The sequence below is a fragment of the Chiloscyllium punctatum genome, chromosome 2, assembly GCF_047496795.1.
Source record: "Chiloscyllium punctatum isolate Juve2018m chromosome 2, sChiPun1.3, whole genome shotgun sequence".
NCBI classification, from domain to species: Eukaryota; Metazoa; Chordata; class Chondrichthyes; order Orectolobiformes; family Hemiscylliidae; genus Chiloscyllium; species Chiloscyllium punctatum.
In genome coordinates, this window is record NC_092740.1 from 130,549,678 (window position 1) to 130,575,747 (window position 26,070).

At 40.2% G+C, this 26,070-nt stretch overlaps 1 protein-coding gene across 1 annotated transcript in view; it reads left to right on the top strand.

Annotated features, from left to right (window-relative positions):
* Positions 1-26,070, top strand: part of tek (TEK tyrosine kinase, endothelial) — a 121,623-nt gene that overhangs the window by 36,068 nt on the left and 59,485 nt on the right. Inside the window, exons 4-9 of the mRNA XM_072589014.1 lie at positions 682-834; positions 7,504-7,635; positions 15,844-15,978; positions 17,168-17,296; positions 19,344-19,498; positions 24,443-24,596. Of these exons, the coding sequence (XP_072445115.1) occupies positions 682-834; positions 7,504-7,635; positions 15,844-15,978; positions 17,168-17,296; positions 19,344-19,498; positions 24,443-24,596 (858 nt within the window). The remainder of the gene's footprint in view (positions 1-681; positions 835-7,503; positions 7,636-15,843; positions 15,979-17,167; positions 17,297-19,343; positions 19,499-24,442; positions 24,597-26,070) is intronic.

Genomic DNA, 26,070 nt, shown 5'->3' on the forward strand with positions numbered 1-26,070 from the left:
AAAGGACACAGTTCTTACAATTCCAATTCCAAAGGTACAAGAGATATTGCTAAACTAATGCATTAGATTTTGCAATGAGTTTGAAATTGCAGTTTAATTGGGAGCACTCTTGCTGTGGGTTCAATACCCATTGAGAGACATGAGCAAAAAATCAAGGCTAACACTTGCATTGCATTACTGGCAGTTTGCAGCAGCATTGAAGAAGCCATCTTCTGAGTGAGATGTGAGAAAAATGCCCTGCTTTCCTGCTCAGTTAGATGGAAATAGTTCTATGACACTATTTAAATCGGACCGGAGGAGTCCTTCAGGAGTTTGCCCGAGCCAACATTCATCATTTAACTACCATTTATTCAACAGATTATCTGATCATTATCACATTACTGTTTGTGTGAGATTATTGTGCACAAATTGCCGACTGCATATCATACCTTACAACAATGGCTGATCTATCTCTCCCTCTCTCCGTGGATCAGTCCTCTGTCTGCATGATAGCAGCATTCTATGCACATCTCTAGTTCCCTATTCCTGTGTCTAGAAATATTCTTTTTGCTGTAAATTACTTTGTGACATCCTTAGGACATATAAATATAAGCTTTTATATAAAATGCCAGAGGATTGCACTGCCATTTGTAAACACAAAGTTTATTCTGCTGTTTATAATTTTTCTTTTTATTGTTCCAGATATGTTTTTCTCGTCCGTGCCACGAGATGATGTCACTCATACAGTTGAATGCGCTTTGAGATCAGTCACTGTGAAAGATGCAGGCGTGTACTCTGCATTTTTGATAGGAGGAAATGTTTTAACTGCAGCATTCACCCAGCTGATAGTAAGAAGTAAGATTTGCAGATAATGACTGATAACTTTACTAATTTTAGGCTTCTGCTTGTTTAGTTTTATATTAATTCCAGAGCTAAAAACAGGTGAATTACACGAATAGGCTTTTATTTCCTCAAGTACAGAAGCCTGGGGGGAATCTCACTGAGGTGTTTAAGGAGATTAAAGTAGTTGATAACATAGATAGAGAGAAACCATTTCCTTTGCTGATGAAAGTCCAGAACAAGAGAGCAGAACCTTGAAACTATTTAGACTTCTCAGTCCTTATACAAAAGGCAACCTAGAACTCTCTCCCTCAAAGTAATCTGTTCAGGGCAGGAGTACTCACAGTCATACAGCATGGAAACAGACCCTTCGATGCAACTCATCTATGCCAACCAAGTTTCCCAAACTAAATTAGTCCCATCTGCTTGCATTTAGCCCATATCCTCTAAACTTTTCTGATTTAAGTACCTGAGCAAATATGTTTTAAATGTCATAACTGTACCTGCATGTATGACTTTGCCTAGCAGTTCATTTCATATATGTGCCACCCACTGTGTGAAAAAGATGTCCCTCAGGACCCTTTTAAATTTTCTCCCTCTCATTTAAACCTATGCGCTCTAGTTTTGAATTTCCTTATCTCAGGGAAAATACCTTTGCTATTCACCTCATCTTTGTCGCTCATGATTTTATGAACCTCTATAAGGTCACCCCTCAACCTTCTATTCTCCAAGGAAAATAGTCTCAGCCTTATCCAGCCTCTCCCTATAATTGAAACCCTCCAGTCATGGTAACATCCTGTAAATCTTTTCTGACCTTTTCTATTTTAATAATATCAATTCTATAACAAGGCTACCAGAATTGTACACAATACAAAGTGGCCTCACCAATATCCTGTACAGCCACAACAAAACGTCCCAACTCCTATATTCAATACTCTAGCCAATGAAGTCAAGCTTTCCGAATGCTTTCTTCACCGCCCTGTCTATCTGTGATACTATTTTTAAGGAACTATGTATCTGAACCCCTAACTGTTTGACAACACTCCCCAGGATCCTACCATAAACTGTTTAAATCCTGCCCTGATTCGTTTTGCCAAAATGCAATACCTCATATTTACCTAATTTAAACTCCATCTGCCACTCCTCAGCCCATTAGCCCAACTAACCAAGATCCTGTTGTACTCTTAGATAACCTTCTTCACTGTCCACTACTTCACCAATTTAGGTGTCATCCACAAACTTACTAATCATGCTTCCTATATTCTCATCTAGATCATTTATATAAATGACAAACAGTAGTGGACCCAGCACCGATCCCTGCAGCAAAGAACTTGTCACAGGCGTCCAGTGTGAAAACAACCCTCTACCATCACCCCACTGGCTCCTACCGTCAAACCACTTTTGTATCCGATTGGCTACCTCTCCCTGGATTCCATTTTGATCTAATTTTACTAACCATGTCTACCCTGTAGAAACTTGTTGAAGGCCTGGCTAAATTCCATGTAAACAATGTCTACTGCTCTGCCCTCATCTATCTTTTTGGTCACGTATTCTAAAACTCAGTCAAGTTTGGGAGACATGATTTCTTGCACACAAAGCCATGTTGAATGTCCTCAATCAATCCTTGCAAATCCAAATGCATGTAAATTCTGTCTCTCAGAATCACTTGCAACAACTTACTCATCATTAATGTCAGACTCACCAGTCTATAGTTCCCTAGCTTTTCCTTGCAATCTTTTTTTTAAATAAAGGCAAAACATTAGCCACACTCTAATCTTCAGGTATCTCACCTATGTCTGTAGATGATGATGTAGTTTCTTCCTCAGCTTCTCACAATGTCCTGGATATACTTGATCAGGTTTATTCCTGCGCAGACAGCAACTGAGTCACTGAAGTTAAAGGTCTTTTCCAGCCAGTGCAAAGTGTTTACCAGTGGGCCCTCCATTATAACACTGGCTGTCTCCCTGAAGGCTTGTTTTATATTTTTGCAGGGGTTGGCACAGTGCTTTTAATTCACCAATATATCACCTGTGTTGGGGTGCCCTGAGAGGTATACAAACATAAAGATTGGCATAGTGGCTCATGGGGTTATCACTGCTACCTCACAGCGTCAGGCAGAGCAGTGATATTTTCTCTAATCAAAAATGCCATTCCCCTCCTCTCTTGCCTCCCTTTATATCCTTCCTATAGTATCTATGCCCTGGAACGTTAACCTTCCAGTCCTGTCCCTCCCTCAGCCATGTTTCTGTCATAGCTATGATATTCCATGCCCATGTTCCCATCCATGACCTGAGTGCATCTGCCTTACCAAATAAATGCAGTTTAGTTCTTTAGTTTTATCTCGCTCTCTGCCATGTCCTTACCTGTCTTGTCTATTTAACTTGCTCCCTTTAAGTTCTGAGCCATTTTTTTTCACACTACTGCTTCCCACCCTCACTCCATAATAGTTTAAATCCTCTCAAGTAACAGTAGCAAATCTCCCTGCCAGGATATTGAGCAGTCCAGTTTAGGTGCAACCCATCTCTCCCATACAGGTCAATTCTGCCCGAGGAGAGATCACAATGATCCAAAAAGGTGAATCCCTGCCCCCTGCACCATCTCCTCAGCCACTTATTGACCCACCCTTTCCTCCTATTCTTAATCTCACTGGCACACGGCTCACTGTAATTGATAGATTTTTGTCTCCTAAGGTTTAGGGAATCAAGACAGGTAAATGGTATTGGGACATAGATCAGTCAAGATTCAGAATCTAATTAAGTGCTGTAACAAGTTTGAGGGGCTGAATGATTGTCTTCTGGGCCTTTGGAATATGACATGATTTATTCCTTTTCTTGCACTTATATAGATCAGTCACAACAAAAAACTCACCTCTGACCTAATTCTAATATTTTTGTATTTTTGTCTAAACTGGCTATGAATCATGAACCTGCACATACATGGTTAGAGTTTTATTTTGAACATAGGACTGATGTGTGGTTTTGACTGGGCTGATTTATGATTACTGTATTAGTGGCAGAAATGTCAGAACTCAGAGCAGGGTTTCCCTCAATTTTCTCCCTGTCTAATTTCAAAACTGACAAAAAGCAGTGAGTGCATTTAGTTTGAAAAAAGTCAAGAACTGTGTGATGAAATGGTCAGATAATTGAGAGAAAATCCAGGTCACAGACTTAGGCTTTCCTGAATAGAAGCAGCAATGTATCATTAGTAAGATTAATGGAAATAAATGTTGTGCAGAAGTGTGCAATTAGCCACCGCTTCCCTACCATCCAGCTTCTGACTGATGTACAGTGTGAGTACTGACTCCAAAAGGCACTCTCATTCCATTACACCTATGATACCATTTTCAGATCTCACACTGGTGTCCCAATGGCTATTTACAAGACATCTCTTTCCCTGCTGTTTTGTGATAACTTGGTGCTCTGTTTAACACCTTGATGTTAGCACCGAGGTGGCATGGTGGCTTAATGGTTAGCACTGCTGCCTCACAGCATTAGGGACCTGGGTTTCATTCCAGCCTCGGGCAACTGTTTGTGTGGAGTTTGCACATTCACCCTGTATCTGCATGGGTTTCCTCCGGGTGCTCTGGTTTCCTCTACAGTCCAAAGATGTACAGGTTAGGTGAATTGGCCATGCTAAATTGCCCATAGCGTTCAGGAATGTGTAGGTTAGGTGCATTAGTCAGGGGTAAATATAAGGGAATAGATCTGGGTGGGTTACTCTTCAGAGGGTCGGTGTGGACTTGTTGGGCCCAAGGGCCTGTTTCCACACTGTAGTGATTTTATGGTTTCCATGGTTAGCAGGTGAGATGTTCATTTACTATAGGCTAGATTTTACCAGTCTTCTGGGTAACAGTGGGAAGCAGGAAACATGGCTGTGAAATGGTGAAGGAGGGGTTGAATGGAATACAATGCCATTTTGCTAGCGGTGGTGAAGATGCAGGGCATCTATTCGTGCCCAGAGAGTAATTGAGTCACCAAAGTTTCCAGTTAAAGGTCGTTTCCTGCCACAGCAAAGTGTTTACCAGTGGGAGGTGGGCCCTCCATTACAACAGGAGACAGCCTGGGGTATTCTGGCTGCCTCCCTGATGGCTTGATTTTTTTTGTTGCAGGGGTTGGCACAGTGCTTTTAACTCACCAATATATTGCCTGTGTTGTGGTGCCCTGGAAATTGTACAAATATATAGAATGGTATTGTGGCTCAGTAGTTAGCACTGCTGCCTCACAGCATCAGGAACCTGTGGTTGATACCTGCCTCAGGTGACTGTCTGTGTGGAGTTTGCACATTCTCCCTGTGTCTGTGTGGGTTTCCTCCAGCTGCTCAGCTTCCTCCCACATTCCTAAGATGTGCGGGATAGGTAATGTTACAGGGATAGGGTAGGGGGTGGGTCTGGGTGGGCCACTCTTCAGATGGTCAATGTGGACTCGATGCCTGAATGGTCAGATTCTACACTGTAGGGATTCTATGATTCTTAGATAAGGTTGGTTATGTTGCACTGACAAAGTTCAACCTGATGTTTGTACTCAGATCTTTATTACTGTTCACTTGGGAACCCATTGGAGATATGATTTAACCCTGCAACATTAGTGACTCTCAATCCTGTTCATTGATCATTTCCTCAGCTCCAGTTTTCCCAATAAAACCTTGCTGTGTCACCCTGAGAGTCACTGGTTATGGAGAATAGACAGAAAATTGTAGTTCAGACCTCAATCAGATGAGCCATGATTTATTAAATGTTCGAGAAGGTTCAATGGGCTAAGTGGCCTACTCTTGTTTATAGTTCTTAGGATATTTCTCAGTAAATGTAGTTTGCCCAGTTTGATGAATGTGGCATCAATTAAGTCCTGGACATATATCCACCACTCAGGAGCGGTGACTCAGACACAGCGAATGCATTTTCAAATGAATAAAAATCAGAAATGTTTGTTTAAATTATTCCACAAATAACAGCAGTAAGACTCTGTTGAAATCAACTTCTGATCTATGTTATTTAATATCCAATCCTTTTGCCTTTACATTATAACTGTCAAAACTATTGATTATGTGAATAAATCATTTTAGGACATGGTTTGTAAGGTATTGATTTGCCTCTCCTATCTGTCTAACTTCCTCCAGCCTGATAAACTTCAAGAAGTCTACACTACTCCAAGTCTGACCTCTTCAGCTTACCCAATGGAAACAAAGTAAGAGCAGGAGTGGGCAATTCAGCCCTTAGAGCCTGCTCTGCCCTTCAATACAATCATGGCTGATCATTTAACTCAGTACTTTGTCCTTACTTTCTTCCCAAATCCTTTGATCCTTTTAACCCGAAGAAATATATCTGCCTCCTTGAAAAGGTTTACTGTTTTGGCCTCAGCCACTTTCTGTGGCAGAGAATTCCATATGTTCACTACTCTCTCTGGGTAAAGAAAGTCTTCCTCATCTCAGTTCTAAATGGCCTACTTTGTATCCCTAAACTGTGTTCCATGGTTCTGGACTTCCTGGTTATTGGGAACATCCTTTATACGTTTACCTTGTCTGATCCTGTTGAATTTTATAGATGTCTCTGAGATCCATCACAACGCCCCCACCAATCGTCTAAACTCTAGTGCATGTAATCAAAACCAATCAGTCTCTCAATCATCTTTGCTGCACTCTGTCCATAACCAGGACATCCTGTCTCAGATAAGGGGACCAAAGCTGCACACAGTGCTCTAGGATTGGTCTCAACAGGGACCTCTTCAACTGCAGCAAGACATCCCTGCTCCTGTACTCAAATTTCTCACTCTGAAGGCCAGCATACTATTTGCCTTATTCACTACCTGCTACCCTTACATACTTACTTCCAGAGACAGGTGTACAAGAGCACCCAGGTCTCATTGCACCTCTCCCAACTGGTCACCGTTCAGATTTCTGTTTTTCATAACAAAATGCTTGACCTCACATTTATCCACATTATACTTTCATCTGCCATGCATTTGCCCACTTAACTTGACCAAATCACACTAAACATCTATTCATCCTCCTTATAGCTTACCCTCACGATTGTTATTACCACACCATTGGTGATAATGTTTTCAGCTGCCTTGGCACCGCACTCCAGAATTTTCTCTCTCAACTTGTTTCTTTAAGGCACACTTTAAAACCTGCCTCTGTAATGAAGTTTTTGGTCAGCTAGAACCACAGAATCCCTACAATGTGGAAGCAGGTCATTTGGCCCATCGAGTCTACACTGACCTGCCAAAGAACGTCCCACCCAGATTCACCTCCCTACCTTATCCCAATAACCTTGCATTTCCCATGGCTAACCTAGTCTTGCCTACACATCCTTTGACACTGTGAGCAATTTAGCATGGCCAATCCACCTGAGCTGCACATCTTTGGACTGTGGGAGGAAACCAAATCACCTGGAGGAAATCCACACAGATATGGGGAGAATGTACAAACTCCACACAGACAGCCCGAGGCTGGAATCGAACCTGGATCCCTGGTGCTGTGAGAGAGCAGTGCTAACCACTAAGCCACCAAGTCCACTCCCACCTGTGTTAAGATCTTAATTTATTTGATAATTAAGTACCTTGAGACATTAAACGGCTAAATAAATACAAATCTTTGTGGAGCAAACATTCTTTAAATCAATCTTTTGTTGTGTTTAGTTGAAATATTGAACAGCTTTAATATATTATTGCTGAAATATTGGTGTTACAGAATGTGAAGCTCACATGTGGGGAGCTGACTGCTTTAAGCACTGTCCAGTCTGCCTAAATGGAGGGATTTGCAATGATGAGACAGGAGAATGTATCTGTCCACCAGGCTTCATGGGGGAGCGATGCAAAACAGGTATGAATTTCATAAGTTGAATAAAGCACCTAATTCCTATATATCTGGCAGTGATCTTAAACCAGGGATTTAATAAATGGTTTCCGGTTGCAACAATTAAAGTAATAAACTGTTTGAGCTATAACCTGTTTATAGCTTGAGCAACTGGAGCTCAGATTTTATAATGTGGGGGTTGAATGACAATCATTAGAGAAGGGGAAAGTAACCTCTATTCCACAAAACAATCACCTTCGGATAGGATCTTCTGATTTGGTCATTGGTTAGGGAGAGGATGGTGTGACTGCAAGTGAGGCAGGTAAAGGGACCCAGAGGGCAAGAGTACAACAGCTTCATCCTTTGCAATTGGCCGTCAGGTTGAGGTTTTTGTTTTTTGTTTTTATTTGGATGAGAGTAAGGGCTGCAGGCTGGATGGGCCAACTGATCCTGGCACTGTGTTATAGAAAGTCATGCAGGTCAGAGGAACAAAGACAAAGGTAGTGCTAGAAGATACAACACAGTGAGAGGGATTGACTCTGCAGCAAGGAGCAAGGATGCAGTCATCTACATCAGTTGCCCAAGACTAGGGTTTGGGATCTTGGTACAGGGTACAGGGTGGAGACAAATTTACAGTGGAAGGGAGAAGATCCAATCATCATGATCAATATAGGGACAAATGATATAGGCAGAACAAGGCAAAAGGTTCTGCATAGTCAGCATGAGGAGCTTGATGCCAAATTAAGAAGTAGAAACCCAAGGGTCATAATCTCTGGTTTATTACTAAGCAGAGTTAAAATTAGTGTAAAGCAAAAAGGTTACAGCAATTAATGCTTGTCTTAAAGACTGATATGATAAAGTGTGTTTCAGTTCAGAGGACACTGGCCCCAGTGCTAAGGAAAGTGGTAGAAGTACACTAGGACAGTCTACACCTGAACCATACTGCAATGAATGTTCTAGTGAGTGGAAAACTAGGGAAATAGAGAAGTTTTTAATCTAACTAGTGGGGGCAAGGGAAAAAGTTTAGGAAGATGTAGCAAATCAGAAGCAAGACATTACAGAAAGTAGTGATTGAGAAATGATAAATGGACTGTGACAGGTTAGGATAAAGAATACACATCAATGAGCAGGTTAATAGGTAAGTTAGAAGTTATAAAACTGATAAAATGACAAAGCCAAAGACTGTGTATCTGAATGCAAGTAGCATGCAAAAAAAGATAAACTGATAGCACAAACAGAAATAAATAAGTACAATCTGATAGCCATTTCAGAGACAGGATGACCTAGATTGAGACCTGGATTTTGAAGGGTACATGACATTTCAGGAGAGGAAATCAAGAAAAGAGAAATGCTTGATCTGTTCCTGAATAATGCTATTCGCACAATAGAAACTATAATCAGAGTTCAAGAAATCCAGATGGGGAAATGTTTTGAAATGGTAAATGATAAGAAGCCACTTATGCAAATAGTGTGCAATCCCCTCATGGTAACCACACAGGATGGAGTATGAAAAGAAGAAACAATGTGAACTTGTCAGAAAGGTATGGAAATAATTATTGGAGATTTTAATCTTTGTGGTGATTGGAAAATAAAATGAACAATGATAGCCTAAGTAAAGAGCATATAGAATATATTAAGAATAGTTTCATAGGACAATACATTCTGGAGCACCTAAGGAGCAACGGCCACAATATTGAAATTTACATTCAGTTTGAGGAGGAGAAATATGAGTCTAAGATTGGTATGTTAAATGAAAATAAGTGTAGTTATCAGGGCATGAACACAAAGCAAGCTAAAAGAATCTGGAAAATTAGATTAAAGGATAGTGTAAAGACTGCATCATTTTATTTTCTGCATTTTTGATTGTGGACTACATTGGGGAAAAAAAACAGTTTTGAAACCAAGGACTGTGGAAGGAATTGCTGCACATTTAAACAAAAAGCAAGTCAATGAAATCCTTTGCATATGGCATTTACACTGGTACTTAGTTCAAGCAGCGGAGGATTATGTTTGTAGACAGCTGAAATTAGATGGGATGTTGATGGGGGAGTTGTGCAGTGATAAGTATCTGATTGGTCACTAATGCACAAACCAGTCTTGGATGTCAAAGGTTATCAATCTGATAATAACTCTCTGATTGGCTCCTGGCAGCTCAACAATTTGTGGTGTGTATGAAACTGGGAACAGTCTTTGGATTGTTGGGAAGGCAAGTTGTGTCGATGTCTCTCTCTTTGTGAGGAAACCCAGTTATTTTCTCCCACTAGTAACTGTAAGCTGTTACCTTTAACCAGTAACTAAGAAACTTTGCAGTTTGTACACCAATTGCCCTGTGCCTTCTGTATAGATGGGAAAGAATATGGAAAATGGAAATTGATGAACAGAAAGTCTTGGCAAGCAAGAGTTAGACCAATGGGTCTGTTTCCATGCTGCATGACCCTATGACCCTACGACTCTATGAAAAAGGAACATCTCAGTTAATCCTGTGGACTAATGTTGTTTTACTCAGTATTTTTCCCTCTACCCAGAAATCATTTTTTTGTTTGCCTATAACTGTTCATATATGTGTAGGTGTTTTTAAAAAGGATTCAATTTTAAACTAGGAAAGCCATTTGTTGGTAGTTCATAGCTGTTTACTTGTGATTAGAATTTACTTATCTGTAATAAATAATAATTCTTGTTAAGCAGAAGAACTGGTCTTCTGTTAGCTTGATTCCAACAGATGTGTAAATTGACGACTTTGTATGTTGTGATTAAATCATTAACATGTGTGACAACCCCAGGGTTTTGGGGCTGGGGAATCAGTGTACTTTCCAAAAGGGTCATAACAATAAGTAAATAGAGATGCTGTTGGAGACATTTAAAGGAATGTTACAGAACAGATACATTCCAACAAGAAAGAAAAATAACCTTCAGAGGTTAACTAAAATAACGTAAAGAAAATTTCAAGTGTAAAGAAAAAGCATATTATTAAATGAAAAATGATGTCAAATCAGAAGCTTGATAGAATATATAAAACAGTAGTGAATGAATAAAAAGTTAATCAGGAGGGAAAAAGTAGAATATGGAAGACAGCTAGCTAGAAATATGAAAACAGATAGTAAGCATTTTTAAAAGGCTAAAAGGTTAGAAAAGAAAGTAAAAGAGATAAAAAGTGAATGTTGCTTCAATGGACTGTGAGACTAGAGAATTAATGATTAAAAATCTATTGATTTTCAATCAGTTAGGGAATAAAAGGTTATGGGTAGAAGGCAGGAAAGTGGAATTGAGGGTTATCAGATCAGCCATGATCTCACTGAATGATGGAGCACACTTGATAAGCATAGAACATAGAAAAATACAGCGCAGTACAGACCCTTCGGCCCTCGATGTTGCACCGACCGAAGCCTACCTAACCTACACTAGCCCAATAACCTCCATATGCTTGTCCAATGCCCGCTTAAATGACAATAAAGAGGGAGAGTCCACCACTGCTACTGGCAGGGCATTCCATGAACTCACAACCCGCTGAGTAAAAAATCTACCCCTATACCTACCACCCCTTAATTTAAAGCTGTGTCCCCTAGTAACAGCTGACTCCATACGCGGAAAAAGGTTCTCACTGTCAACCCTATCTAAACCCCTAATCATCTTGTAGTATGGAAACAGACCAATCAGACCAATGCCTCTATAACGACCAAGTTTCCCAAACCAAGCTAGTCCCATTTGCCTGTGTTTGGCCCATATCCTTGTAAAGCTTTCCTCTGCATATACCTGTCTGTATTATCTATAATACAGACATTATAGATAAATGTTGTATCTATACCTGCATCTATCATTTCTGGCAGTTCATTCCACACACAAACCACCCTGTGTGTGAAAATGTTGCCCCTCTGGTCCCTTTTAATTCTTTTTCCTTTCCCCTTAAACCTATGCCCTCTAGTTTAGAATTCCCCAACCCTGGGGTGAAGACCTTTGCTATTCACCTTATCCATGCCCCTCTTGATTTTATAAACCTTTATAAGGTCACCCCTCAACTTCCTATGCTACAGTGAAAAAGGCCTGAGCTTCTCCAGCCTTCCCTCATAACTCACACCCTATAGTGCCAGTAACATCCTTAGAAATCTTTCCTGCACCCTCTCCAATGTAATAATACCCTTCCTGTGGCAGGGCAATCAGATCTGTACACAATATTCCAAAAGCAGCCTCACCAATGTTCTGTATAACTGTAACATGACGCCCAAACTCCTGTACTGAAAAATCTGAGCAATGAAGACAAGTGTGCCAAATACCTTCTTTACTACTCTGTCTACTTGTGACACAATGTTCTATGAAGTATGCCCCTGAATCACCAGGTCTCTCTAATTTCTACAACACACCTCAGGGCCCTACCATTAACTTAACTAAAAGAGACTGCAAACGAATTGAATAGTTATTTTGTTTTACCCTTCACTATACAAGGTAAAAGTAAAGTTCCAGAAATAGCTGTAAATTAGAAAGTGGAAAGGGGGGAAAATCTCAAGAAAATTGCAATCACCAGGGAAGTAGTACTGTACAACTAGTTAGATTTGTCAGCTAACAAATCCCATGTCCTGATTAACCTCATCATAGAATGGTAAAAGTGAATTAGTTGATGCATTGGTATTAATTTTCTAAATTCGCTAAATGCAGTGAATTAGATAGAAAAATAGTAAATGCAACTCTTTTATGGAAGAATTTACAAATCAGAAAAATACAAGCCAGTTAGCTTAATATCTGTCACGATATTAGAAACTAGAGGGGGACACTTAAAAATAAAACTGAAAGTAATAAGTGATATCAATGTAGTTTTGTGAAAAGAAAATTATGCTCAATCAACTTATAGCAGTCCTTTAGGGAAGTGGCATGTTCTGTGGAAAAACGTGAACCAGTGGAAGTACTGTACTTAGATTTCCAGAAAACATTTGATTTAGTGCCAGACCAAAGGTTATTGCAAAAACTAAAACATGTGTTTTGGTGTTAAAATATTTACATGGAGACAAGATTGACTGGCTATCAGAATACAGAGATTGTGCATAAGTGGGTCATTTTCTATTTAGCAAGATGTAGCAAGTGGTGTGCCACAGGGATTACTGTAGGATTTGCTACTTTTACAACTTACATAAATGACTTGGATGAAGGGACCAATGATCTGGTTGCTAAATATGCTGATGACACAAAACAATTGGAAAATGAGTTGTGAGGAGGACATTTGAAAGCAACATAGTTATATAGAGAGTGCGAGGGCAAAGACAGTGGCTCAGTGGTTAGCACTGCTGTCTCAGGGTCCCAGGTTCGATTCCAGTCTCAGGCAACAGTCTGTGTGGAGTTTGTATATTCTCCTCGTGTCTGCGTGGGTTTCCTCTGGGTGTCCTGGTTTCCTCCCACAATCCAAACATGTGCAGGTTAGGTGAATTGGCCATGCTAAATTATCCTATAGTGTTCAGGGATGTGTAGTTTAGGTGCATTAGTCAGGGGTAAATGTAAGGGAATGGGTGTGGGTTGGTTACTTTTTGGAGGATCGGTGTGGACTTGTTGGGCTGAATGGCCTATTTTCACACAATAGAGATTCTATTGAAAGACGTGATAAATAGAGAATGATGTGGGAAGATATGAAATTGCCTGTTTTGGCAGGAAGAACAAACAGAAGCATATTATCTATACAGTGAGAGTTTGCAGAGCTCTGAGGTGCAGAGGAATCTGGTGTCATCATTCATGGTTTATAAAAGGTTAGTAAGCAGGCACAGCAAAAAATTAAGCCAATTGAATGATGTTATATATTGCAAGGGGAACTGAATACTAAAGTAAGGAGGTCATGCTTCAGACATACAGGGCATTAGTGAGATTACTTCTGGAGTTTGGTACACAGTATTGGTCTGCTTATTTTATACAGCATGGAAATGTGTTGGAAGCAGTACAGAGAACGTTTATTAATATCAGGAATGGGGGGGTTATTTTATGAGGAGAAGTTAAATAGGCTAGGGTTGTATCCAATGGAATTAACAAGAATAAGAGATAATTTGATTGAAACATAATAGATCCTGTGAAATATATGTGAAAAGAATGTTTCCTCTTGTGAGAAAACGTAGAACTAGTAACCCTTGTTTAAAAATAAGGGGTCACCTATTTAAGACTGAAATAAAGAGAATATGTTTTTCTTAGTGTTGACAATTTTAGAACTCTCTTCCTCAAAAGGTGGTGAAAGCAGTGTCTTTGAATATTTTTAAGGCCAAGATATACAGATTCTGAAGAGCCTGAAGGATCATCAGGCCAACTGAGAATATGGGTTAGCGATTACAATCGGATCAGCTATAATTTGATTGAATCGTGATGTAGGCTTGAGGGGTCGAGTGACCTACTCCTGATCTTAATTCATATGTTCTAGTGTGCCTATCTGAAAGTGTTTTTGGGTATCCTGTGTCCTTAAAAGTCCAATAGAAATGAATATCTTTGTTTTAGCAAATCAAAAAGTTTACTGTATATATTGTTAAATCAAACTGATAAGTAGATTGATAACAAACCTGTCCTGAAAAACAGATATGAATATTTAATTATCACTTAAGCTTCCCTTTTAAAAGAGGTAAAAACAGAATTCTGTAACTTCATTCTAAAATTGCATGAGAAATTTTAGATTTGGAAACTGTTGTCTTTAGTACCCTTGATCAATTTCCAGAATCTTATAGTCTGGCAAAAGTTGAATTAGTTCAGTCAGTTCTGCCTCCTTTGTTCAATTCCATACTAGTTCTTGTGAAAATCGGGAACACAGAGAGTATAAAACTTGAGGCTACTCACACCATCAGTACTTAGCCTGGACATTGCCTATATTGAGCCAATGTCATGACAAATTTATGTCACCACAGATAGCAGTTATAAAGACACCGCTTGAACTATTTTAATTGTGCTGACTGTCTCTTGTTGGTTGGTGAGTTCTGTGCTTATCCAGTGATAGACTCTACTGAGTTCACTCAAAGTTGTAGTTTTAGCCTAACTGAAGTGATGATCTTTGTAATACGATTTTGAGTGTAACCATAAACAGTTACAATAGGCAGTTGTTAAATGGTGACCATCTGTTTATCAAAAGTATGTTTACAGTATATACATTTGATACTACTATCACCGCATATAACAAGCAAATCATAATGACCTAATGCACCTACTAATTGTGGTCGGGGACTATTATCAGTGCTTGAATTAAAGGTGCAGAATCCTGACTTCCCATCTGTAGCTGGAAATCTATGTTCAGCTTCACTCAAAAATAGCCATCCTTTTGTGGATCTCACTGCGCAAGCTGTCACCATCAACTCAGACACAGGACTGTAGGATTTGGCTTTCCAATTCTGACCCATCATTTTTCCCTCCAGATTGTAACTTTTCTTACCAGTCATTTTTGCATCTGTTGCAAACTCATAGTGTTAAACTCCCTTCTGGCTTTGGATGCCTTTCTGCAATGTGGGTCGTGACTAATCAGCAGATAATCCTGATCCTTGCTGCTTCTTGCTGTTCCCAAGGTTGATTCAGGCATTGAGCTGAAGAATGAACTTTATGCAGAATATTCTGATGAATTTTAAAAGTTAACATTAGGAGTTAGTTGTAGAGGGAAACGTTAGTAAGAACAGATAGGGTTATAACAACTGTATTTGGTATTTTGGTTGTTTGAGGGTTTTATTGAATCAAGTCAATTTCTGCAATCATTGAAGTCGCTCATTCCTTGGCAATGTAAAAAGTCTAATCACTCTGACTAGCCTATGTTATCTGCTGCCCATATGTTGGAGGCATAGTTCTGTATCATTATTTCATCCCCTTTCATTGCCTAGACCACCCTACATGTCCGTTATATGAAACAAAAAGAAATTAGTCCTGGGATCACACCTGTGGCCTCATTTTCAGCCCACATCCACATCTTGTCATACAAATTCAATAATCGTTTTGCTAAAAGATGTGAGGGGTACATTTTTTTACATAGAAAATTATGGAACAACAATTATTTCAACATGGGGAGTTTTTGAGGCAGTGATCACTGCAACTTTGAAAAAGAATTGGATGCAGAGCTGAAACAGAGGAAGAAACAGGATGAAAGGATAGAACAGGGCAGAGACATTAGGCTTGCATTGTTCCAGCAAAGAGCTGACAAAGACAAGGGGGCTGGAATGCTCTTCACTAGAACATAAATCTGTTGTTCATTGAGCAATTCGCATTGACTTCACACTGATTTGTACCTCATTAAAATTCTTTGACTTCTAGCATGTGGGCAAAATACATACGGGAGAAACTGCACACCATGTACTGGAGGAACTTGTCATTTCTCCATGTTCTGCTTACCTGCCCCTTATGGCTGCTCTTGTGCTACTGGATGGAAAGGACTTCAGTGTGATCAAGGTACAGTTGTTGTAAAAAGGCAGTAAACCTTCACCGCTACTCCTTCACCACCCGACGCCTGGAGGAAGAACACCTCATCTTCCGCCTCGGAACACTTCAACCCCAGGGCATCAATGTGGACTTCACCAGTTTCCTCATTTCTCCTTCCCCCACCTCATCCCAGTTCCAAACTTCCCGCTCAGCACCGTCCCCATGACTTGTCTTACCAGCTCATCTTCTTTCCCACCTATCCACTCTACCCTCCTCTCTGACCTATCACCTTCATCCCACTCCCATCCACCCATTCTACTCTTTGCTACCTTCCCCCACCCTCCTCCCCAACCTATCACCTCCATCCCCACCCCCAGTCACACTATTGTACTCTATGCTACTTTCTCCCCAGCCCCACCCTCCTCTCATTTATCTCTCCACCCTTCAGGCACTCAGCCTGTATTCCTGATGAAGGGCTTTTGCCCAAAACGTTGATTTTCCTGCTCCTCGGATGCTGCCTGAACTGCTGCGCTTTTCCAGCACCACTGTACTCCAGAATCTGGTTTCCAGCATCTGCAGTCATTATTTTTACCTAGTAAACCATGACACTCAACTCTAAATATCAAATGCTATACTTTATTCCAAAAATCCTGAAAGTGCTCACATACTCTTTGATTCTGTACAGCCTATGACAAAGAAATCTCTTCGTTAGTGACACAAAATTTACTTCATAAAATAATTTAGTATGTCCATTAGTTTCCAAAAGCTTATAAATTTTTAAAAAATATAAACCTCAAAATTAGTTTGGGGAGATCAACTAATTTAATGTGAGAGTGAAAGTTGACATGTCAACACTCATTGTGCATCAGTAAAACTCTTATCTTCTAACCAATAACAGAAAAAAAGACGTTATTATATCTATTGCCTCTTATATCATAATTGCTGTTCATATTCACACTTGCTGCCTCTGTCTTGGGAAAAATTCATAATTGGAAAAGCACAACTGTCACTATGTCTGCATTTCATTATTTGAATGAAACAGATATTTTGGCCATTTGGTCATTATGCTGTGATGTGATTGAAAGTTCTCCAAACTGTTATGGAATTAAAATATTCAATCATACTCCAGACTTTTGAGAGGGTCCTTCAAAAGTTCACTTTGTTGACCATGATTTATTATGAAAAATTGTTTTTACTGAGCTTTTGTTTTTGCTTTTAGCCTGTGATCCTGGTTTTTATGGGGCTGACTGTCGGCTCAAGTGTGATTGTGTTAATGATGGAGAATGTGATCGCTTTGAAGGATGCCTGTGTCCTGTTGGATGGCAAGGCCTACACTGTGAGAAGGAAGGTAAAGCAAAATTACAAAATAACAAAAATGTCAACGAGTGCAACTTAACATGGAGGTAATGTCACAAAGGGCTACATGCAAATTTAGAAAATGGAATGTGACATAGATAGACAGGTTTAAGGAACGAGGAGAGGCTGAATAGCCTCCTCAAGTTATGATGTAACCCAAATTGAGGTTTTTATATATGAGAAAATAATTATTGGCAGGATTGTCATTCCACTACTGAATCACAGCCTGCTTTGAAAGATTGAATGAGAACACATTGGGTTATGTATAATGCCTCTCTGGGATTGAAACATTGGTCAGTGTTTACATTTCCAACAGAGTTTGTACTCATAATGCCAAAATAGCCCTCGTGTTTGTGCAGACGCAGCCAATGCTATGACAAAACAGGCCACAGGAAGTGTCTACACATGACATCGCCAGATCCCGTGCACAGTGATGTCAGCATCCATGCGTGCACCTCTGATATGGGCATTGGGGAGGCTGGGGTCAAGGTTATGGGAGTCATAAAGTGAAGGGCTGGGGCTCACAAAGTGAAGCTTTCCCTTCTCAGGAGCGGTGGGAGACTGTGCCGGGAGTGGAGGAAGGCCAACATTAGGAGCCAGTCTTTGTTTTATTCAGTGATGAAGATGATGGCATGGAATGAAATGCATACTGTATATATTTCTAAAAATTCAAATTTCAAGAACCTTTTCATCCATATAATTCCTGCAGCACCATGTTTGAAACTGGCTAATGCTTTCTATCGTTTATCAACGATGTTGGCTTCCTCCTTGCGCATGCATGCTCTATACAACTCAAGGACATTACTGGCTAGACCAGCATTTGTTGTTTATTCCTAACTACCCTGGAGAATGCACAAGTGACCTGCTTTCTTGAATAGCTGCAGTCCTTCATGTTGCGGTTGTACAGGACATTGGTTAGGCTACTATTGGAATATTGTGAGCAATTCTGATCTCCCACCTATCAGAAGGATATTGTGAAACTTGAAAGGGTTCAGAAAAGATTTACAAGGGTATTATCAGGGTTGGAGGGTTTGAGCTAAAGGCAGAGACTGAAAAGGCTGGAGTTGTTTTCCCTGGAGTGTCGAAGGCTGAGGTTTATAGAGGTTTATAAAATCATGGGGGGCATGGATAGGGTAAATAGACAAGGTCTTTTCCTAGGGTGAGGGAGTCCAGAACTTGAGAATATAGGCTTAGAGATGAGAGGGGAAAGATATAAAAGAGACCTTAGGGACAACTTTCTCACGCAGAGGGTGGTCCATGTATGGAATGAACTGCCAGAGGAAGTGGTGGAGGGTTTAGAGGGGTATAGGCCAAGTTCTGACAAATGGGACTAGATTAATTTAGGATATCTGGTCAGCATGACGAGTTGGACCAAATGGTCTGTTCCGTGCCTCTCTGATTCTTATGTTGGAACACCTGCGGAGGTGTTAGGAAGGGATTTCCAAGATTTTAATCCAGCAACAGTGAAGATTCACATCTAAGGTAAGGCTGCTTGTGCAGCACCAGAGGATTAATCTTGTCTTAAAGAAAAAGCAGCTGGATCAATTCAACAGGCCACACAGCATCAAATAATACTGAAACAGGTTTCACATCAATTATCTTTAATCAGGACAGAAGTAAGTTAGAAATCTAACTGTGTTTTAAGCAAATACAGAAACCGAGAAAGAATGGTGGAGGAAGAACAAAAGGGAATATCATGATAGAGTGGAACACAGGAGGGATTAATTGAAAAGAGGACAGCATCCAAATATGGTTCAGTTCACGTTCCCTTTTACTTTACATCTGTTACTGGCCCTGAAATTGCTGGTGTAAGAATGTGCCTCATGATGGCTTCCAGTGCTAATCCCTCCTGAACTTTAAAAGCTGCAGTTACTTTGGCATACAGGGGCCATCACTGTCCATCCTGTGTTCAGAATCTACACTGCTAGATTACCCTTGAAGAGGAGCCCAACCCCTGCACCCTGACTCCAGCACTCATTACAGAATTTTTTATCGAAAAAATAGTCCTGCAATTTGTGAAATCCTATTTTACCTTGCAGGTTTTGGAGAAGTCCCTTTTCAGTTGGTCAGTCCTAGTAGCAGCATTGAGGCAAATGCTGGAGTGACCTTAGAACTCAACTGTACTGCAACAGGATATCCACTGCTAGTGCACGGTGACATTCAGCTCCTTACACCCCATGGAAATAAAGTAAATGTAAGTACCTGAGCAGAGGACCAGGTTTCTACAGCTCTCTCAATACCACTTTGCTTGATGCCCTTGCTTAATGGGTTGGTGCTTACCTCTTATAGGTCCCTACATATTGGGTTTCTGATATCTGTAAGGAGGATTGAGGTCTTGTCAATTCACAATATTACTGTTTATCTCCAGAGATCTGGTGAGAATCCAGAATCAACTGAATGGAATTTCTTTCATAAACGAGACAGAATCCTCATTTTACGTAGAATTTACATCACTGAAACATTCAGCCCAACGATGTCCACACAAGCTTTTTCCCACCATAATGCACTGAATTACCATATGATTCTCTTCTTCCTCTTGTGTTCTCAAGTTTCTTCTAAAGTACGCTGGTGTCACTTTGTTTTCTGATGTTATGATAATCAATGACTCCTGAAATGCAATTACTCTTAGCTTAATTCCATGGGCAACAGTTTCACTTGATATCAAGGTAGCATTTGACAAAGGAGACATCAATGCGACCTAGAAAAATTGAAGGCAGTAAAAATCTCTTTCAACTAATTATCATCATGCCTAACACAAAGCTGGGTGGTGGTAATTGGAGACCAATCATCTCTGTACTAAGACATCATTGCAAGAGATTTTTTTTAAACAATTCATTAGTGGGATGTGGGTGTTGCTGGCTAGGCCAGTATTCATCTTGCATCACAATTGCCTCAAAGACAGTTCAGAGATACCCACATTGTTGTGGATCTAGAGTCACAGGTAGAGCAGCCTAGTTAAAGGACAGCAGATTTTCTTCCCTAAAGGACATTAGTGAACCAAGTGGATTTTTAACAATGATTGACATGGTTGTCTTTGGGCCAGCTTTTTATTCTAGATATTTTACTGAATGTGAATTTCTTCATCTGCCATGGTGGGATTCAAATCCCTTTCCCTAAAAAAATGATCTGGGGTTTAAGATTACTTGTCCAATGACATGACCACTGTGCCACCACCTCTTTCTTAACTGCTTCATCGATAACCTGCCTTCCATAGTAAGGCCAGACATAACAGGCCATTTACTGATGATGTAAGGTAGGTTGTGTTGTAGAACAGAGGGACCCAGGGGTTCAGACGCAAAATTCTTTGAAGTTTGTGTCATATATAGATAGGGTGGTTAAAAAGGTGTTTCGCATGCTTGCCTTACTTGCTCAGACCTTTGAGTATTTGAGTTGGAAAGTCATGTTGAGGGTGTACAGCACATTGGTGAGGCCTCTTCTGGAACAAGCATTCTGTTCTGGTCGCTCAGTTATACAAAGGATATTATTAAGCTGGAGAGGGTTCAGAAGGGATTTACCAGGATGTTGACTGGTATGGAAGATTTGAGTTATAAAAAAAGGCTGGGTAGGCTGGGGCATTTTTCTACTGGAGTGTAGGAGGTTGAGAGGTGCCTTTATAGAAGTTTATAAAATCATGAAGGGTATAGATAGGGTTAATGGTAAGTGTCTTTTCCCTAGGATAGGTAGTTTCAAGACCAGGGGGCACATTTTTTTAAGGTGAGAGGGGAGAGATTTTAAAAAGACATGAGGGCCAATTTTTTATCATAGATGGTGGTTCACGTGTGGAATAAACTTTCTGAGGAAGTGATGGGTGTGGGCACAATTACAATATTTAAAAGACAATTGGATAAGTACATGAATAGGAAAGGTTTGGAGGGATATGGGCCAGGAGCAGGCAGGTGGAACTAGCTTAGTTTGGGGTTATGAAATACTTAACAAAGTAATAAACTACTCATTAACTGTTCCAATTTTGTAACATCCCATTAGCACACCCTTGGCAAAGGCAATTTCAGTAACATAGATTGTCTCACATGCAGTTCTAGCAGCAAGAGGAGTATTCCAGGAGTAACAGAGAGAGAAATAAAAGCTTTCACATCCAGCTTCAAGACATAGCTACTCAAAGCTAACTAAAAATCCTGGTTCTGTGGGAGCTTGACCCCACCCATTCAGGCTGCTTCTATTATTCCAAATTTAAAGAAAAAAAATTAAGGCCTCACAAGCTGTTCAATTTATTGGCTTTGAGCAGACTGCTCACCACCTCTGTCTCAACCTTTCTTCATTAAAAAAGGACAAAATACACCTACTAAAGCCATAGTATTGTCACACCACTGAATCATGACTAATTTTGTGAGGTGGTGAGATGGAGAGATGATGGCATAATGGTAGTCGACTGAACTAGTAATTTGTGGCCCATGTGGATTCAGATTATACCAATGTATACACCAACATGTTCAGTTAATAAATCTGAAATTTAAAGCTAGTCCTGGTATTGCTAACTATGTACAGCTGTCTGTTGCAAAAACCAAGCTAGTTCACTAATTTTCTTTAGAAAAGGAAATCTGCCATCCTTACCTGGCTACATATGACTCCAGAGTTGAAAAATGTGGTGCTGGAAAAACATAGCAGGCCAGGCAACATCCGAGGAGCAGGAGAATCGAGGTTTCGGGAATAAGCCTTTCTTCAGAAATGAGGCTGGTGTGACAAGCGGGCTGAGATAAAAGGTAGGGGGGAGGGAATTTGGGGGAGGGGCGCTGGGAATACGATAGATGGAAGGAGGTGAGGGTGATAGGCCGGCGAGGAGGTGGGGGCGGAGTGGTTGGGAAAAAGATTGCAGGTCAAGAGGGCGGTGCTGAATCCGTGGGTTGGGACTGAGATAAGGTGGGGGGAGGGGAAATGAGGAAGCTGGAGAAATCTACATTCATCCCGTGTGGTTGGAGGGTTCCTAGGCGGAAGATGAGGTGCTCTTCCTCCAGGCGTCGTGAGGCCAGGGTCTGGTGATGGAGGAGGCCAAGGACCTGCATGTCATTGGCGGAGTGGGAGGGGGAGTTCAAGTGTTCAGCCACGGGGCAGTTGGGTTGGTTGATGTGGGTATCCCAGAGGTGGTCTCTGAATAATTCCGCAAGTAGGCAGCCTGTCTCCTCAATGTAGAGGCCACACAACGCCTGGAGGAAGAGCACCTCATCTTTCGCCTAGGAATCTTCCAACCACACGGGATGAATGTAGATTTCTCCAGCTTCCACATTTCCCCTCCCCCCCACCTTATCTCAGTCCCAACCTCTGGATTCAGCACCGCCCTCTTGACCTGCAATCTTCTTCCCGACCTCTCTGCCCCCACCCCCTCTCTGGCCTATCACCCTCACCCTCACCTCCTTCCATCTATCGTATTTCCAGCGCCCCTCCCCCAAATTCCTTCCCCCCCACTACCTTTTATCTCAGCCCGCTTGGCACGCCAGCCTCATTCCTGAAGAAGGGCTTATGCCCGAAACGTCGATTCTCCTGCTCCTTGGATGCTGCCTGGCCTGCTGTGTTTTTCCAGCATCACATTTTTCAACTCTGGTACTCCAGCATCTTCAGTCCTCACTTTCTCCTATATATGACTCCAGGCTCATAGCAACATGGTTGATTCTTAAGTGTCTTTTGAAATACCCAGCCAGCTACTCAGTTCAAGACCAACTGGGGACAGGCAGCAAATGCTGGCCTTGCCAGTGGCACCCATACCATGTGCAGGAATAAAGAAGAAAAAGGTTAAGGGTTACAGATGAAACAGAACCACTGAGGGTAGAATGGTTGTAACAAACATATAATGAGAGTGATTCCGGATACTTGTGGTTATGGATACTTTAAACTTTATTGACAGTTTTGTTTGCTCTGTGTTCATTCGGCAGATCTAAAATAAATGCTTATGCTGTCCATGGTATATAGTATGCCCATACTCTGTGGCCACAGTTGCTTGCAGACACTAAAACCTTCTTTTGCATGTATCTCTAGCCATTTGCTCAAACTCAAATATTCTGCTTGTTTCAAAAATGGAATGAAACTAAATCCCACCTCTTAGGTTTCTAGAACACTACAAGAGAGACAGAGAGATCACTTTGAATTAATTACCATGCCTGCATTCTGACAGAATTAGCTTTCAAAAGAAATGTGAAGAACAAACAGTATTATCAAAAACTAATACATTTAAGTTTTAACTCAATCCTTATTGAGCAAAACAACCAAGCACAATATTTTGAAAAAGCACCTGTAAGACAATGTATTGTGAAGGAATCCACACGAAATGTGTTCAAAGTGCAAATAGTGTTCAGCTCATTTAATTATGTGACTGTTATTCCTAAAATCCAGTTTGTTTGATTTACATTGCTCATTTTGGCCATATTTCAGCTGATTACAGGGCCTGATATTTTTCCTGGTCGATGTAATAAAAGGATGCAAATTGTTTCAAGTGTTTCAGTTCATTATAACTGACTGCACTTGCATAAAAGTTTGAAAGATATAAATGTGCAACCTGTGCAGTTTTCTGTTGGTTTAGCTGAAATTTAGGGACTAAATGCAACATTATTAAAGGTAAGAACACAAAACTATTGTGAAATAATATAGAGAATACATTTTTACATTTTACTAAATAATCAGTTTTTTGTTTAAACTTGATTGTGAGGAAATTCTCCTTGATATAATCACTGAATGAGATAACATGGAAGGAGATCATTTGCCCATCATGACTCTGCTGACTCTTTGATAAAGCTGTCCAATTAATCTCACTCCCCTATTATCCATAGTCTTGTAAGTATATTCTGTTCAAGTACTTATCTACTTATCTTGTTAACTTGCTGTATAGACTGACCTTGTAGACAGCACATTCCAGATCACAACAATTTATTGCATAAAACATCTCCCTTTACCTCCTCCTCTGGTCCTGTTGCACGATAAATAATTTAACTCTGCTCAGCACAGTTTGATCCATTTCCTGTATGCTGATAATTAATTAAACTCCAGATGTTGAACTTTGCAGCAAACCAGTTCAGGCCCTGTTAAAGTGTTTTGCAGAAAGTAGCCTTTTGAATACTTCCCTTCTGATGTATACTCAAGAAAGATTGATGTGTTTACCATCATGCCTTACTCTGACTATGCGTTTCTGTTTCAGCCTACAACCACAAAAACAATCATGCATCCAGTCAAACAGACCATAACGTTCTTCAAAGTGTTGAAAATATCACCAAAAGATTCAGGAAAGTGGATGTGCCGTGTCAAGACACCAGCTAGAGTTGCTGTGAGACCATTTAAAGTGTCCGTCAAAGGTAGGTTATTGTTACATAGACTTACACAGCACAGGAAAAGGTCATTTGGTCCAACTGGCCTATGCTGGTTTCTATAACCTTACAAGCCTCCTCCAACCTTCTCCTCTTCTCAGCCTAATAGTGTAATTTTTTATGTCTTTGCCCCTCATCTTCTATTAAACTTCCCTTTCATTTGTTTATACTATTTTCTACAACCACTCCCTCTATGGCTGTCATTCCATGTTCTCACCATTCTTCTAGTTAAGACATTTCAGAACGCCAAAAAGATTTATTAGTGACTATCTTGTATTCATGCACCCCATTTTCATGGGTTTCACCCAAAATTGGAATCATGTTCTCAATGTCTACCTTATCAAATTTTTTAATCATTCTAAAGAGTTCTATCAGGTCATTCCTCCACCTACTCATTAGGGGAGAAGACCCCCAACCTGTTAAAACTTTCCTGATGGTTATAACATCCCAATTCTGGTATTTTTCCTGTTGATCTCTTTTGCACATTCTTCAGTCCCTCTTTTTTCTTCTTATTACATGAAGATCAGAAGTGTGCACAGTAATCCCTGTATTTTATAGTAATCACTAGATATTGGTACAGTGTATACAATTTTATTGCTGAAATCCTTTAGTCATACAGTATTGTATGACCCTGCCCTTACAAAGAGTTAACTTCAAGAACAGCAAAATGTAAAACACGACCTGGTAACCTGCCACTGCTGCCGCCTTCCACTCATTCAAACTTTGTTTTGGAATTAACAAAATTCATATTAAACCCCATAAAGTAATACATGTGGCACTAAAGTTGTGCTGCAATGTACCTAAACAAATGGTCTTGTCACAATGTGTCTTTAAGTGACAAATCCCACAATCTGATACCTACCTCATCTAGTGCATTACATCGTAACTCCTGATCATCACTTTTATTTTTATTTTCCTTTGTCTGCATCTAGTAGCTCCCATATCCAAAGTCTGCATGCGTATTCTGAATCATGTTCCCAGGAATAATGTTGTATATTTTCATCAACTATAAATTAACAGCCTTTTATAACATCCTCCCTTCCGTTGTTGTTCTAACATGCCCATATCGCAGTGGAGCTAAGTCAAAGTAAAATGTTTAGTGTTCTTCACAAAACAGTTTGTTTCTATAACAAAATGTCGATTGTTAAATGTGACATGGCAACTGGACACAACTTTCTCAACAATACTGAGTGCACTAATAGTTACATTAACAATCAATTCAATACAATCAGCCAGCTTTATAACACAGAGCATTTGTACTCTCTAGAAGCGACATAATAGACGCTAATTAATAGACAAGCAAAAGAAATATGTTATAGCCTTGCGCATTTTTAAAAAGATACCCAAGAGATTGTGAAACCTATAGTTCCTGGAAATAGTTCATGACAAAGTCTCAGCCAATCAAAGTGAACTTGCTCACAATTCAGGACTATTTTTACCTGCAGAATAAATTGTCGAGTGG